This window comes from Mixophyes fleayi, chromosome 6 (genome assembly GCF_038048845.1).
Source record: "Mixophyes fleayi isolate aMixFle1 chromosome 6, aMixFle1.hap1, whole genome shotgun sequence".
Lineage (NCBI taxonomy): Eukaryota > Metazoa > Chordata > Amphibia > Anura > Limnodynastidae > Mixophyes > Mixophyes fleayi.
Window position 1 is genome coordinate 141,346,713 of NC_134407.1, and position 15,685 is coordinate 141,362,397.

A 15,685-nucleotide genomic window follows, 5' to 3' on the forward strand; every position below is an offset into this window, starting at 1 on the left:
CTCAACACAAATGTACCAGAACAGTGGTATCTTTTTGAATATAGTAGGGTATACAGGCAACACAACAGTAAGTTTATTTAAAGATTTCTTCTCAGTGTAAAAAGAAAGGCAGTACATATAACATGACACTATCTAATTCATGTAAACCTTTAACCTCTGTGATTGTGTGGTTGGAGACTTGAGTTTTGCTCTTGCCAGGAGGAGACTGGCATGGTGGTTATCAAAGTAAGAACAGTCTTGTCCGGTATTAACAAAGGGAAAATGGTCACGAACACCTGTCCGTTTTAGAGTCAGGCAAGAAGGGGAGGACCTCACTGCAGGGCTGTGATAATCGTGGGTGAGGAGTGGAGTTTTATCCTTTTATCCCGACCAGAAGCCAAAAGACACATTATAAACGTGTATGTCAGAACTGCGCATTTCCCCCTCCGCCACCCACCCCGTACTGCTAGCATCTGAGAGCTATATTATGTCCCCCAAAGAGAAACAAAGTGCAGGATTGCCATCGTACACCAGATACATTGGCATCAGGGCATTCCAGAAAGGTTACTTTACACTTCTGGGATAGAGTGATCCATGGCTTTCTTCATGAGTCCTGAGGACATTCTGCAAGAAATACGAATCAATCATTACATATTGTACTGCAGACCCAACCTATAGTAACCCGCTTTCCCTTCATCTGTACAAACTGGTTTAATCTCAGCTACTCACATCAGCATCAAAGCTGCCTATAAGCAACCCACTTTCTCCCATCTACATTGTACATACTGTGTTCATCTATAATGCTGCCTATATTCATCCTCATTTCTTCTGCGTATAATAAGGTCATATACATTTCTTTCTATATTCTGTGTGTGTTCACCTACACCTCTAGTACTTTCCATTATTATCCATACCAGATTGTCCTGGGCCCACTTTCCTTACCCAAACTAAGGAGGCTGTGACCATGATATATGAACTATCAAAAAACCACAGTCACTTATTGCACAAACCACCCTTCCATGGAGCACAATAATCTGATTTGCTTCATTTATAAGCAATATCTTTTTTTTTTATCCAAACTCTTTTCCAGGTCCCCAACAGGCCATATATCCAAGGATTTCCTTAGACGTGTGCATGTATCAATGATCTCACTTGTCCCCAAAAACAGAAATCCTGAAAACATGACCTGTTAGGTGTGATTGAAGAGAAACCCTGATTTACACACTCCTTCCCCAATCAGTATTGGAATTTGAGTGGATACTCACTGTTTCACAATGTGTTCAAAGATGATAGTGGGGATCACGGTCACTGTGACACTACGGCCGCAAGATGCCAAAATGTCCCCGATCTGTCGGTCCTGTAAAAAAAGAGGAGACGACTCTTTAGAACATCTGGACTTTCATCAAACATTTCTGACTTTCTATTTGCTGAAAATCATTTAATACACACTTAATTGGATTTATTATACTAACCTAGCACTTGCTGTAAACACACTGCATCAAAGTGCTCGCGCACAGCTTTCAGTGGACTTGTATACCACATGGAAGCACACATATTGAGCCCACCACTGACAATGTTCACACGATCACCTTTCTCACGCTGGACTTGTACACTTTGTAAACCATGCACACTTGTAGCCCTCCAGTGCACACCTCTTGCCCTGCATTGGAAATGTACACTTTTAAAGCAGACACACACCCACACCTCTAACTACATTTGTATACTGCATCAGCACACACTTCTAGTCCTCCAGTGGATGTGTACACTGCATTAGAATGCACACATAACCTGACCTCCTTTGAGTATGCACTGCGTGAAAGCACATGCTCACCTTCAGTCCAATAACGTTTTGCCCATTGATTTCACACAGATAGTGGTTAGTGAGCAGGCCATTTCTGGCAGCTGAGCTGTCCTTCACCAAAGATGTGATCTGTCCTTTTTTAAAGATAAAACCAACATGTCCTGTGCTGTCTTTCTGCAGAGTCACTGTGCGCTGGAACGGCCTGGGGAGAATAATGAATCACTCTCTGCAGCACACAATATATGGATATATGGTACAATGTGTTACTATGTCACTTTCACGTAACATCACAAAAGGGAAACTCATTAAAACTTTGTGTAAAAAGGCCTCTTACCTCTAACAGTTAAAATGGATTTTAATTTTGAAAGGAATTTTACACATTGCAAACTTTATTTAAGTTTTCTAAGTCCATAAAATCTTTTGTCAATTTTTTCCTCCTCTCCTCTTAGACAGATATATATATATATATATATATATATATATATATATATATCTCCTTTATGTTGCTTTTTTTTTAGTAGCATTTGTATTAAACCGTTGTCTTGAGAAGTAAAACTGGTTGTCGATCTTAGGTCTAAAGGAACTTTGGTGTATGTGTGTGGGAAGGGAAGATATTTTGTAGTGCACAACAAAGCTGCTCTAGAAAAGTTTGCAGCGTGTAAGGTTTTTGCTCTGCTAAACAAAGACCTGAATATACATGGAAATGTTGTTCATCTTTAAAATAATATATACATTTTTTCTGATTCTTAAAATAAGGGCACTCTTATGCTCTGGATGTCTTGTTCGTCATTTGGTATAATGAAACAAGTAGGAGAGTGTCTGCTAGACACACAGTACCATTTTACCTCTGCTTAGGAAACCATATGGCAACCCCTGGCTTTCTCTTTCTGTTGTGAAACTACAAGTCCCTGCATGCTCAACTAGCCAAGACATGCAGAGAATTCTGCAACAGCTGCAGAGCTGCACGTTACCTACTGTTACAGCATTGGAATTGTCACTGATAACCGAATGTATTGCATATTTGCATTATTTGTGTGCGATCTTGTTTTAATCACTGAATATTTCTTAAAAAAATAAAGTGGATTAAAGCTCTAATTATTCAATTGGAACATTTGCGCTTTATATTGTGTCATAGGATGGTAATAATATGAGAATGTAACAAAATAATGAGGATGAGGTGTAAATGGAGGACATTTATGAATCTGAGCAACGGGACAAAAGTGTGACTCATGGCAACCAATCGGTGTTTAATTTTTCTAGTTTATTTTATAAAATTATTATTTTTCCTGTGTACCAGCTATTATATAAGTGCAATGTGTTATGTGTAGTAGTCAACTACACTACAGAAAATTTCTCACAATGAGATATCTGTGATATCTGTAACACTTTTACCAACGATTGAAAGTCCCAACGAGCATGCCTACAGAATTTACCTTCAGATCTGTGCTGTTCATTTGTCATAACCATCTGCTGAAAAGATTGTGACTCTAAACTCTATAGAGATCTGCCTACACTGCTGGTCGTGAGTGCATACACACTTCAGAATTTGTCCAACATTGTTCCATCGCTGATAGTTTTTGGTCATTTTATAAAATCAAATTAAACGGTATGATGTGCTTTGTTAATATAAAACATGATTACTAATACAATATCGGACCGAACAGTCGTTTATCGTGTGATTGGCATGATAATTGGGTGAAAAACCTGTAGTGGGTACCTAATTTAATACATAACTAATTAGCGTTAACCATTGATCAGTCTAGTAAAAATTAGATTAACGTAAGGAAGTGTTATCTTCCAACAAGCAGAGATCTCAGAACTACATTGATGAGATGTGTGACTCACCGGTCTCGCACTATAATACTGATTCTGTCCTGTCCGGCTTTCTTAAGTGCTTTGTGCGCCCGGTCACTGCTCCACCCAGCACAGCTCTGGTCATCGATTTGCAGAATCTGATCCCCAAACCGCAGGCCAACCAGAGAGGCTGGAGAATTTGCCTGGACTAGCTGTACAAACACCCCCTAAAAAGACACAGGCTGCTATTACAATTGTCCAGGACCACCAGATCAACATCAATCTTGCCATTGCGGCTTATGAACCCCACTCCTTTCTCTTCTCACCTTGTCTACAGCTTTTAATCTCAAGCCCATCTTCCCGTTCTCGTCCTTGCATAAAACCACTTCTCGGATTCCGTGCTTAATTTCTGCACGTCTCAGACCGATATCATTGCCTGTGATTGGAGCTACCAGCCCCCCCGAGAGGATGCATGGGACAGCTACATCCTGCGGGGCAAAGAGGTTAAAGAATATTAAAAATGCGTAGAAGCTCAAAATAAGCTATTTTACAGAGAATGTTTTTTTGATACTGGTGGATTATATGGGGCTTTGCAATGGTAGTCTGGGTCCCAGACCACCGCCATTCAAACTCAATGCTGCAATAATCGCCCGGTCTAGATAAAGCACTGTGGTGAGTGGTTTCCTGTATTTTCTTTCTTCATATGTTCTTGAACCTTATGCCAGAATACTTGGAGGAAAAGGCATGTTCGGTATACTCAGTATTGTCTCCCCCCTCTACCAATCCCTTCACTGGCTCCCCTTCCCCTACAGAATCCTGTTCAAGCTACTCACTCTTACATACAAGGCCCTCGCCAACTCCACTGCACCCTACATCTCCACCCTCCTCTCTATTCATGCGCCATCCCGCCCTCTCCGTTCTGCCAATGACCGTCGCCTCTCTTCCCCCCTGATCACCTCCTCCCACGCGCGTATCCAAGACTTCGCCCGTGCTGCCCCCCTCCACTGGAACAAGCTCCCTCCCTCCATCAGAACTTCCCCTAATCTGTCCAGTTTCAAACGGGCTTTAAAAACCCACCTTTTTCTTAAAGCCTTCCAGTCTCCCACTTAACTTCCTACCTTTTCTTCTGCCTCTTCATCCCCCCTTATCCTTATCCTCCGTTCCTCCATCTCTCCCCCGTGTCTCTCTGTCTGTCTACCCCACCCCTTAGATTGTACGCTCCTTTGAGCAGGGTATTCTCTCCTCCTGTCTTCACCACTGTTAACTCTGCTCTCCAGCTACTTAGCCCTCCTCCTTGAGGACCCTCTTTCCCGTGTCCCCTCTCGCTCCCTCCTCTCCCCTTTAGGGGTCTCCCTGTCATCCGTGCCTTCCCTCTTGGACTCCGTCGTTGGCGGACCTTCCCCTCTCCCCTCCTCCGCCCCTCTAGCGGTGCTTTGAGCTCACTGAGTTACTGTGATTATTGTTTACTGTACTGTGCTGTCTCACCTCGTATTGTAATCTCGTTTGTCCCTGTACGGCGCTACGGACACCTAGTGGCGCCCTATAAATAAAAATTAATAATAATAATAATATACTAATACCCCAGGTCAATAGTGGTCCGGAATGGATGTTTAAAAAATATGAATGATATGGTGCGTGAATGAAAGTGTTTGCAATGGGGCCCTTGGTTTGGCGTACCTGCCAACACTCCAGATTTCTGGCAATCTAAAGAGCTGTGGACTATGCAAAAATGAGTGCGGTTTTTGTGGTATAGCTTTATTTGTAACCTACTGAAAGATATTGTGCATCTTCAATTTAAATCACTACATTTTCAGTAAAAATATAAGTATAATTATTCAGAAAACTAAGTTTGTTTTTTATATATACATTTAGTGTAACATGAATAGGAGCTGCTGTATTGTTTATTGCGTCATGGTAACATGGAACATTTTTCTAAAGGAACAATGTCACCCAGTAGACTTGTTCTCAAGGGAAATCATTAAGCATAGGTTTTCCATTGAAGATAATTTGTCTTCAATGCACAGTGAAGGCAGCCATTATATGGACTGAAACAATATTCATGAGAATACAGCCTATCCATTCCTTGGAACCAATGATATATATCACTTAGGCCAGGGTTTCCCAAACTCAGGGCTCCCCAACAGTGCAGGTTTTCCATATCTCCTTGCTGGAGCACAGGTGTATTCATTACTGACTGACACATTGTAACAGATCCACAGGTGGTCCTAATTATGTCACATGTGATCCGAAAAACCTGCACTGTTGGGGAGCCCTGAGGACTGGGTTTGGGAAACCCTGACTTGGGCATATAATCAACCAGTGATGTCATATTCCTCAGTAATGTTCTGAAATAAACTAAATTAATCAGTTGAATACAGGTTTAGCTCAATTTTTTATTGCTGATTAAAAAAAAAACAAAAAAAAAACAGGTGGATAGGTATTTGAACTCACGTTTCCTCCAGATGGAACCAGCGACAAATTAAGTTGTAACTCCTCCTCAGACAACGACAGACCCATGTAATTTTGCAGGTCAGCCAGGTTTGGGTATAGACCTATGGCAAAACGGACCACAATAATGATGTGAAGACATTCTGAGCTAACAAATATGTGTGGACTGGAATAGTTTCATATACTAAAACTGCTGGTTAGACAAAACAGGTAACAATATTAACTCTTGTTGATATCCCAGTTATGTTTAATTAGAATTAACATATCTATTTGTAATGTCTGGTACATAACAATATAATTTACTAACGACTGAGTTAATTTTTTAGGCACTGTGCTAGTTGCAAAATATTTACATTTTCATTCCCTTTGTACTTTTCTGCCTGTAGTAACCTGAATCCTCCACACGATGGAGCATTGTAGATATAAATGAGTATTTGGTAACTAAGGTTTTGCATTGCCATTAATACAGATTTAAGTAACCTGTGGCAGGCTAACTTATTGAAATATCACACCTAGATTTGTCATCCTTCAGTAGCAGAGCATGCTGAGAATTACAGATCATCAATATTTAGAAATCCTCTAATTCTTGTTGCAATACAAGAATTTCCTGATAATATGGTATATTGTGCGCATCTTGCCCAACGCTATACAATTTAATTTCACTATTGATAACTTATTTTATCTTAAAACGTAATCACCTACAAAGCATCTTGTATGGGGTTTTAGAGGCCATGTTAGAGGGTTTGTCAGTGATGTGCAGCAGGCAGCCCCTGTAGCCTTCATCTGTGGCCACCTGAAGTGTATCAGTTGGCCCATTACTGGTTTAAATCTACGTATTTACTAAGAATTAGAGGCATTGCAGAGGCATTTTACTGAAATATTGATTATTTTAAAAACAATATTTGGAAGAGATCTTGACAAGTACTCCCCCTCCCCCTCCCCCTTAAAAATCCTGCATGCGTCCCTGTATGGCTTTCATTAATCATGAGTGAATGGCCGGTCTTTATCGCATGTGGAAGTACTATGTGACGTTATTTGTTGTTATACTGCTTGTAGTGTGCCTAAAACTGCTGCTAGGCCAATACCAGATCTTGTCCTATACATTTATAAATTGAAATCTCGTTTACATACAGGTCAAGTGTCAGAACTATAATTGGTGCAGTGCACTGGGGACCATGGAGATAATGGGACCCGCTGCACAGGGAACTAGGGGGCTGTGGACCCCGGTTCCCTCTTCCACGCTTCCCTGCATCGGGGCCTACAGCTCGCTAGACTCCTTCCCACTGCTTGTGCAATTGCTATCATCTTGCTCTGCAAGCTCAAGAGCTTTGGCAGAAATGTAAGCACATTGGCCCAAATCAAGGAGCTTAGTGCTTCTAAATCAGATACACTGCACAATGGACTTTGCACTTCATGAATGACCTCCAGTGTACACCATGTGGGAACAATCATGTTTTATAGTCTAATGTAAGTTTTTCAAAATGGTATATAAATGCAAAACCATTTACAATTAAAAAAAAATACACTCTTTTGTAATGATAGGCTTGAAATTAGAGATCTTTTCAGTACAGTAGAACCTCTTAATGACATACAATTATTAAAGGGTATATTTGAGGTCCGAGAATAGATATAGATATATAATCAGTGCTAAAAATATTTTTTTTAAATTTTAGATCTAACAGGGTCCATTGGCAAATACTGATTGTTTATTTTTAATTGTTCCGATCAGTATATTTAAGGTTTATGATTTTCAGCATTAAGTTTTTTGAGAACTCAGGGCCTGATTCATTAAGGATCCTAACTTAAATAAGAAGTTTCTTAAGTCTCTTGGACAAAACCATGTTACAATGCAAGGGGTTCAAACTAGTTTTCTATTTTGCATATAAGTTAAATACTGACTGTTTTTTCATGTAGCACACAAATATCAACTTTAAATTTCAGTGTACAAATAAGCTATCAAGTATTTGTGTGCTACATGAAAAAAGTCAGTATTTAACTTATGTGCAAAACAGAATACTAATTTGCACCCCTTGCATTGTAATATGGTTTTGTCCAGGAGACTTAAGAAACTTCTTATTTAAGTTAAGATCCTTAATGAATCAGGCCCCCAGTGTTTATTATTTATGTCTTTTTTTTTTTTTCACATGTAACTAAAGTGTATTATTTTTTTATTTTTTTTAAAAAAAAAATTTTTTATACTACACCTCTTATTTTATTAGAGGGTGATTGATTAGGGTCTCCCTCCACCATTGGGGGACATTCCCCACATTTTGCTGGCTCTTTAGCAATGTTCCATTCCTCCGTTACCCCACAATTACTTGTGCGTTTCTGGTTTAGAGGTGCAGCACGATCGCTTAGTGTTTCATCATTGCCCCTAATTGCAATGGGAGTGGAGCCTAGGGAGTACTTCAGTCTATTTGGGGAAGTCCTTGGGATGAGCCCTGATACCACCACAGTTATATGTGATGATAGACCAGGAAGTTTATGCGCTGTTCCTATAATGCCGAAGCACGTCTAATTTCTCTGTAAGACTGGAGGCACTTGCCAATGAAAATAAAGTGGGCACTAGGAGGCTAGAGTTGCATCGGTGCTGCCCAAATTTTGCTATGGTGTCCCTGCATCTACTGAAGTGATCTGTGCTCCTGTGAACATTCTGACAATTTGATTGTCAAAATCGGGGCACACGGATGAGCACGTGCCAGAGAATGATGACAAATTGCACTTTAGAATAGGATAAATGGCAAATAGATAGTAGTAGGACCAGGGTCCACCAAACGCAAAGTAGTGATTAGAGGCTCCAGTAACTGACACCAGAAGTCCTGTGCACCTTCTATAGGAAACAAACCTGTTCAATAAGTTAGTATGCCACAGGTTACTTAAATCTTGTATTTTATTAGAATCTTACAAGAGCCAGCAGTATGCTTCCAGTAGTTGTTTTTTGTTTTTTTTTCTTTTAAACCTTAGTTTTCTCTGCCATCGTTCTCATTTAATACAGAGTCTGGGCATTATGAGACTAATCTGTCTAATGAAATCCCTGTTGAAATTATTAGATGTCAATAGTCTCTCATCTTTTTATTCATTTTGCCACCACCTGGGAGAGCACCTGTAAAGAAAGAAAAAATGTTGCTGATACAACTGACAGTTGTCACCTACCTGGAGCAGCTAGCACAGACGCTGGCATGATGGCAGCAGGCTGCGCAAGCACTTGAGTAGCCTGAGCCTGAAAGAAGCAAATCAAAATGAATGGAGAGATTGATTTCAGTACCCTAACGGTAGCATCTTAGAGCCCCATCACACGTGCATAAACACGAGTCTTGTGAACAGATTATAACAGAAGGACATTCACACCTGCGTCCTTGTAAAAGTAGGATTTCAACACTCCGCCCACCTGGAACTACAAAAAAGTTGCATATTGCTTTAAATATGTGCATTAATCCATTCCTTTTTATAAACACGTAATAAATGTGGGATAAATACACGTGTTAAGTGAACGTGTGATTAGACCCATAGTGTTAACAAATACTCCCGATACTGTTAGGATACTGTGCGCCAGAGATTAACTAGGAATGTTAGTGTCTGGGACAAGAAAGAAACGTGATACTCCGAAACCCTCAATTGTAACCAAATTAATGTAAAACATTAATTCCCTGCTCCCCCTTCCTCTTTGTGCCTTGGGTGGCTGTCCCTATTGCACAACCCTAGTTATTGCCCTCTGTGTGCAGGATAATTATGCATGTCTTTGTGTTTATGCACATGGCTCTTAATCTGACCACAGGGTAATGACATTTACTCCCCTGCTCTGTTCTATCAATGAATAATCACAGTGTTTTCTCAACAACTCATCTGTGAATCAGCTACACCCACACAACAATATATTATTTCACGTGAGATAAAATAACAGTGTGACATTATATGATATTTCACATGGCAGAACATAACAATGATGGACAAGGGTAGAGGCTGGGTGAGAGTTGCACAACAAACAATCTGAATCACATCACTGCTATGTATCAAGAGTGAAACGAGCGCTTATTACAGACCTGTCAAAATGAAATAAAATTTGTTTAGCTCTATTTCAAACTACCTGTACACAATACAAAACGGAAACAGTTGTTTGTTTTTATTAGTCACCTCTCAATTATTTGTCAGCCTCCCTAACCTTTTTTTTGGGATTTTTTTTTTTTAGAAGCTCCTCCTTAATGTCAGTGGCATTATATTCATATGAGAGAGGAAATAGCACCTGGTGTAATGCAAGAAGTAAGATGACTACTGACTGTACATTTGGTGGAGATAAATGAACCTTCCTTAACTTAAAGGATACTAGCCCGCATATTATGTGTAAGCATTTGCTATATACATTCCTGAAATCCTCCATCTTGCGGGGGTTAGCGTAGCGAGCCCTCTATTTACGACAACACACACTTGCTGTGTCACAAACTCAGCATCATCAGGGGTCTATAGAACAAGCGGTGAAGAGTCCAAATGACGAGGTAAACGCCCGCAAAAAGTTCTTTCACCGCTTTTTCTCATTTATCAAAGAGTGAAAGCCGGCACTTACCGTAGTCCCTATAGACCTATGGGGACAGCGGCTTAAGTCAAATTATTAAACAAAATAAGTATGCATGCACATAGCACTTCCTCAATTCTCCAGCAGCATTAAGCTGCTGATAAACAGGAAAAAAATCTTCATAGAGGAGGGGATTTTCACCAGGGTAACGGAGAAGCCCTGGCATGGTACTTTATTATGTATCACAGCAAATCTCAATGATGGTTACTGCTAACCAATAATAAATAATAGATTTTTTTGGGCTACTTTGTTCAAAACCGGTGAAAGGGGGTGGACGTAGACAGAGCAAACACTTCTAGATATGATAGGTTATTTCTGTAGATGTTAATATTTAACACACAGTCCTATAGATAGACTATATTTGAGGAATTCCTTAATCATACACATGTTAATTCATCTACTTAAATGTTCCACCAGACTTACCTGCATTGTCCTGTCTACTTTCAGATCTTCTAGAGATGGATATAGAGACATGGTGGAAACCTAGGGCAAGTAAAGAATTTGTATAAGTACATGCTGCTTAAATTATGGATAACGTCAGAAATGACACTAATGCTTTCACTGTGCAGTTCATCTTATATCTGTCAGGGACAATGGGGCAATGTCAGATAATAGAGCCTCTGAAGATAAGTTTCAGATGATTCTCATCCCAAGGAAATCTAAAGAAGGGATATATGGTAGAGTGAGGTTCACCGATGCAAGTAAGAGGAAAAGTGGTTTTAAGGGAACGTAATAAACAATAAATCCAGTTTTGTGTTATTCCAGTGTCTAAGCATAAAATGCCCTGCAAAATATAATATGTATATGTGAGGTGGTCGATTGAGCAGTGCAATGTTCTGTAGACTTGTAGATTGGTCAGTAATCTAATAAACAATTAGTATAGATAGCAAAGGAAATATTCTGCAAAATAGAAACTATGAGGTTCTGAATTCATATTGCACCTTTTCCTGAAACAATACTGGTCTTCCTATTTTTGTTTCAATCTTGCAAATAACATTGTAACTGAGGACGACTATTACTAGTCAGATGCCAAACCTATTCAAGATGATACATGTTTCAGTTAATACGATCCATCTACCCATCTACTTGCACCTCTAATGGGTTGGATGGGATATCCACCCTTTGACCAGTCTCCTTTCCTGAATTGAGACCCACCACCAAAAAATAGGTCCTTCACGTAGCCCCTTTTGGTTCTATACTGGTGACCCTAAATTGTTTTAGTCTGCTAGTCCAAACACACATCATCCCATCAGCTTTAACTTTATTTGAAAGTGCCAAGATGTAAATATAAATATATATATATGAATTAAACATCTCCATTCCTTATGATTATGAGATTGTGGTTTAAAGAGAAATGCAGAAAAATAGATTTCAATTGAAAATGAATAAAAACTAATGGTTAAAACTATTATTGGTCTACATAGTGCAGGAGTCAGGGATTTTTTTTTACCTTTTACCACCAAATCTATTTACATACGCCAACATTACCCCCTTGATTTGAAAGGAAGGAAATCATATATTATTAATTATTGGAATTCAAAATTGTATTGAATCTATTCAAAATTTCTTTGAAAGCTTCAACTTCAAAAATTCAGGTTTTGGAGAAATGATGTTGCTTCATTTTTGATACGAGAGCATCAAAATTGGGGCATTTTGATGTCGGAGCAATTTGGATACAGTCTTCAGCGTCCAATCTATTTCTCTGCTTTGTTTTTATGTTCGTTAGAGTGGAAAATCCTTGTTTGCAAAGGTAGGTTGTTGCAAAAGGCAGCAACTTTTTGACTGCCTCCTCATGTGCAATTGTGAATGCCTTTGCAGCTGTTGACATCCAAAAATATGACAGATCTGCTTTGTTTTCAAATGCAATACATGCTTCATTATTGCATCGAAGCTCAAGAAGTGCCTCTGCCAACCCTTGAGCCTCTTCTGGTACAACAGCAATTTCACATTTAAAGGGGTCTACAATCCAACTGACAGCATGTGAATCGGCAGCATTACCCCCAGGAATTTCTTTTTTATCCCATTTGGGGTAATTTACCCCTGTTCTCTGACCAAAGATATAGTGCACCAGGCAATATAGACCTCCTGTTCTTCCTGCTTGCCTCCAGATATGCCTATCGACAAGCTCAAGTATCAGGAAATGACTGAATAAATTCCACTGTAAAAATTCCAGGCCAGTTTTGTCATGTTAGCAGGTTTGTCAGTAACAGTATAATTAATTGTGTGGAGACCTTAAGTATCACTGGTGTTGTGAATCACAAAATGACCAGGTCAGGTCAGTAACTGTTATACAATGACTAATGTACACCTCATACAAGAAACTGTCACCCAATAGCTGGGTGTGGACGGGTCACAAAGTTTAATGTTCTTTATGAAATTCAAAGTCAGTCTTACCAGGTAACTGTACCTTTATCATGAATGAGACAGGCACTATGGGGCCTATTTATCAAGGTCTACCATGCAGTAAATCCTGTGAAAACGCAGGATTACATCTTTATTAAGTGACATGTGTAATTATTAATGTAGTATTGCTGCAGATATCTGCTAGTTCTGTAATCTAACGTTTGCAAAAGCTGTGAACTGGTTCTATTTTACAAGTTTGTCCTCATTTGCTAATGCCATGTAGCAGCTTTTTTCTCATTGTAAATGCCTGTCGGAGACAGAGTAGAGGGATCTCTTCAGATCCATCTCCTGTAGGCTTCATGCTCCTCCTCTCCTACTCACAAGCAATCGATGGGAAACAGATGCCAATCCAGCTTGGTGCCTATTGCTAAGATAGCAGGCACTCTGCTACCTTTAGAGCATCCCTCCTGGAATGCCCGCCGATCACATAAACCAGCGCTCACACTAAGATCACCTATTGGTGATGAGTTATTGGCAACATTCTACTTACTAACCACTGTGGTTACCTGATCATCTCAGTCCTGCTCCTAAAATTCACCCCCCCCCCCCTCTTACCTCCAGGATTGCAAAGAAACCCAGCCTCCTACTATGGGCTACTCTGTGTGTCTTTGCTGGCACAGTCACTTTTCGAAAGTGCTGTTCCAGCTCCTGTGAAATGTTAAATCGCCGTGAAAACTTAAAGTGAAGAGGTGTGAAAGGCATCGGAAAATATTTGGTGAAAAAAACAATAATTAATAAATAGGCCCCTATGTTACGAATACATTCTTTTATGTCTTCTTTGAAGGACCAGTTAGCTGATCCAAAATGAAAAGGCATTAAATATTTACTGTGTAAAAACTCCACACGGCGTGGTGTGCCCTTCCTGTTGGGTAAGCTTTTTTCTCTGTGTTGTCAGTCATTTCAGGCTGTGCCACAAACAACCCACATTTGAGTACCCTACATGCCCCTCTGGAACAACCACTGCTTTACTGCTTTTACTAAGATAAATACGTGGCTGAAAAAGACTAAGTAGCAAAAATTGAAAATGGAAAACAAAAAACAATTACATAATATCATATAGGAGTCTCACGTCTAGGTATGTGCCTATATGATAATATAGCCTTGTCCTTGTGGCCAACTAATAATACAGCAACATGATTAATAATAATTGCAGTGTGCCAGTGACTGGACAACTTAACATTATTGTATGACCTTACTCCACTTTTTATGGACCCTGCTCCCACTGCCCAGGAGAACTGACACTTAGTGCTGTCTGTGACCATGCTTTTGAAGAATGTGAAATACAGGTGGCCTCAGATAAGAGGAAATAATAGTACATGATGCAGACACTAGGTGGGGATGGATTACACAGGTATGAGAGCACTGAGACCAGTATGACTAGAAACATGATACTGTTTTGGGATGATACTAGGAGTGGAGATTAGCAGAAAGGGAAGAAAACACAGGGTGACGAGCAAAGGAGCAAAGACTATAGGTAACAGCGTGATACAGTTATAATTCAAACGGGATCATTTAACAACTAATTATTTGTGATTGTTCTCCCGGGGTATTCCGCAAACAGTTTTCAACCATGCCTGTATCCCACCCACCTGTTAAAAATCACCCTTGGTTACCAGACTGTGGGGCTGTACACATAAGATTCTACGTGGTGGACAATGCCTATGGGTTATGGCAAGGTTACCCTACTAATATACTCTAGTACAACCAATTTGTTGAGTTTTAAGAATCTCCTTAATCACACACAGGTGAATTGATCAAATTCACTCTTTGGACTGAGGCCTGACCTGTTCGTAGATAAGTGCGGACCAGAGATGAAAAATTTGATCTAGAAGGGTGGGTGGGATGCAGGAGAAGCTGGTAAATGATGGTGGAAGTCGATTGTCACGAGGTGAACAATTTATGGTTCTGAAAAGGTTTTGAAACTAAGAGTATCAGCATGCCATTATGCTGGGACTTAAAGTTATGCAATAGCTGGAGAGCCAGTTTTCCCAAGGTTGATCTTAGAACATAGATATGTTACATGGAGAGTTGATTTCGATATGGGAGAAAGATGTATCACAAATAAGGGAGAGGAGGCTAGAAGGTGAAGAGACACAGAAATGATGCAGGTAATAGAATGTAGAAGTGAACTCACCTGTTCAGTGCTGTCTCTGTCTCACTCTCTCTCTCTCTGTACTTACTTCTCCTGTGTTTCTGAAGACTATATGTGCTAATAACAGGGAGGGGCAGTGACATCACCTAGGTCACAAGACTTTGAAGTCATAACTAGGAAGTAAACTGGAAGTGCAGGTTGCACATAATGACAGGCACATGGCAGTACCTCTAGTACTGACGAGGATTGTATCTCCACATGACTTCGTTTCAGATCAGTAACTGGATAGTGTGGTTGGGAAAGGCATATGACACTATATGTTACATGTTTCACTATACTTATTATACTGTAAACCTTCTAACATTTGAAACATACAAAGTGAGATATAAATATGTGTTTACATAGCTACACTGCAGGCCTGATACAAATGACCATAATATATAGCTTTCTACACACAGAAGAATTTAAAGGTGTATAATCAGACCCATAAAAGGGAAATGGCAGAGGGAAAGTTTGGACACCAATATTCACAGGATCCAGTTTATAAACTGCAGGTGAAGAAATGACATAAAAGCATGCATGTAGCAGCATACTGCTGTAT

General features: G+C 39.8%; 1 protein-coding gene across 1 annotated transcript; it reads right to left on the reverse strand.

Annotated features, from left to right (window-relative positions):
- Positions 1–51: 51 nt before the first annotated feature.
- SDCBP2 (syndecan binding protein 2) lies at positions 52–15,214 on the reverse strand. The gene is made up of 9 exons (XM_075176595.1): positions 15,127–15,214; positions 11,013–11,072; positions 9,176–9,242; positions 6,026–6,126; positions 3,901–4,062; positions 3,626–3,801; positions 1,811–1,982; positions 1,245–1,336; positions 52–603 (listed from the first exon to the last, which is right to left on the reverse strand). The coding sequence occupies exons 2-9, from the start codon at positions 11,061–11,063 to the stop codon at positions 549–551; spliced, it is 876 nt and encodes a 291-aa protein (XP_075032696.1). The 5' UTR covers positions 11,064–11,072; positions 15,127–15,214; the 3' UTR covers positions 52–548.
- Between the last annotated feature and the right edge of the window lie 471 nt (positions 15,215–15,685).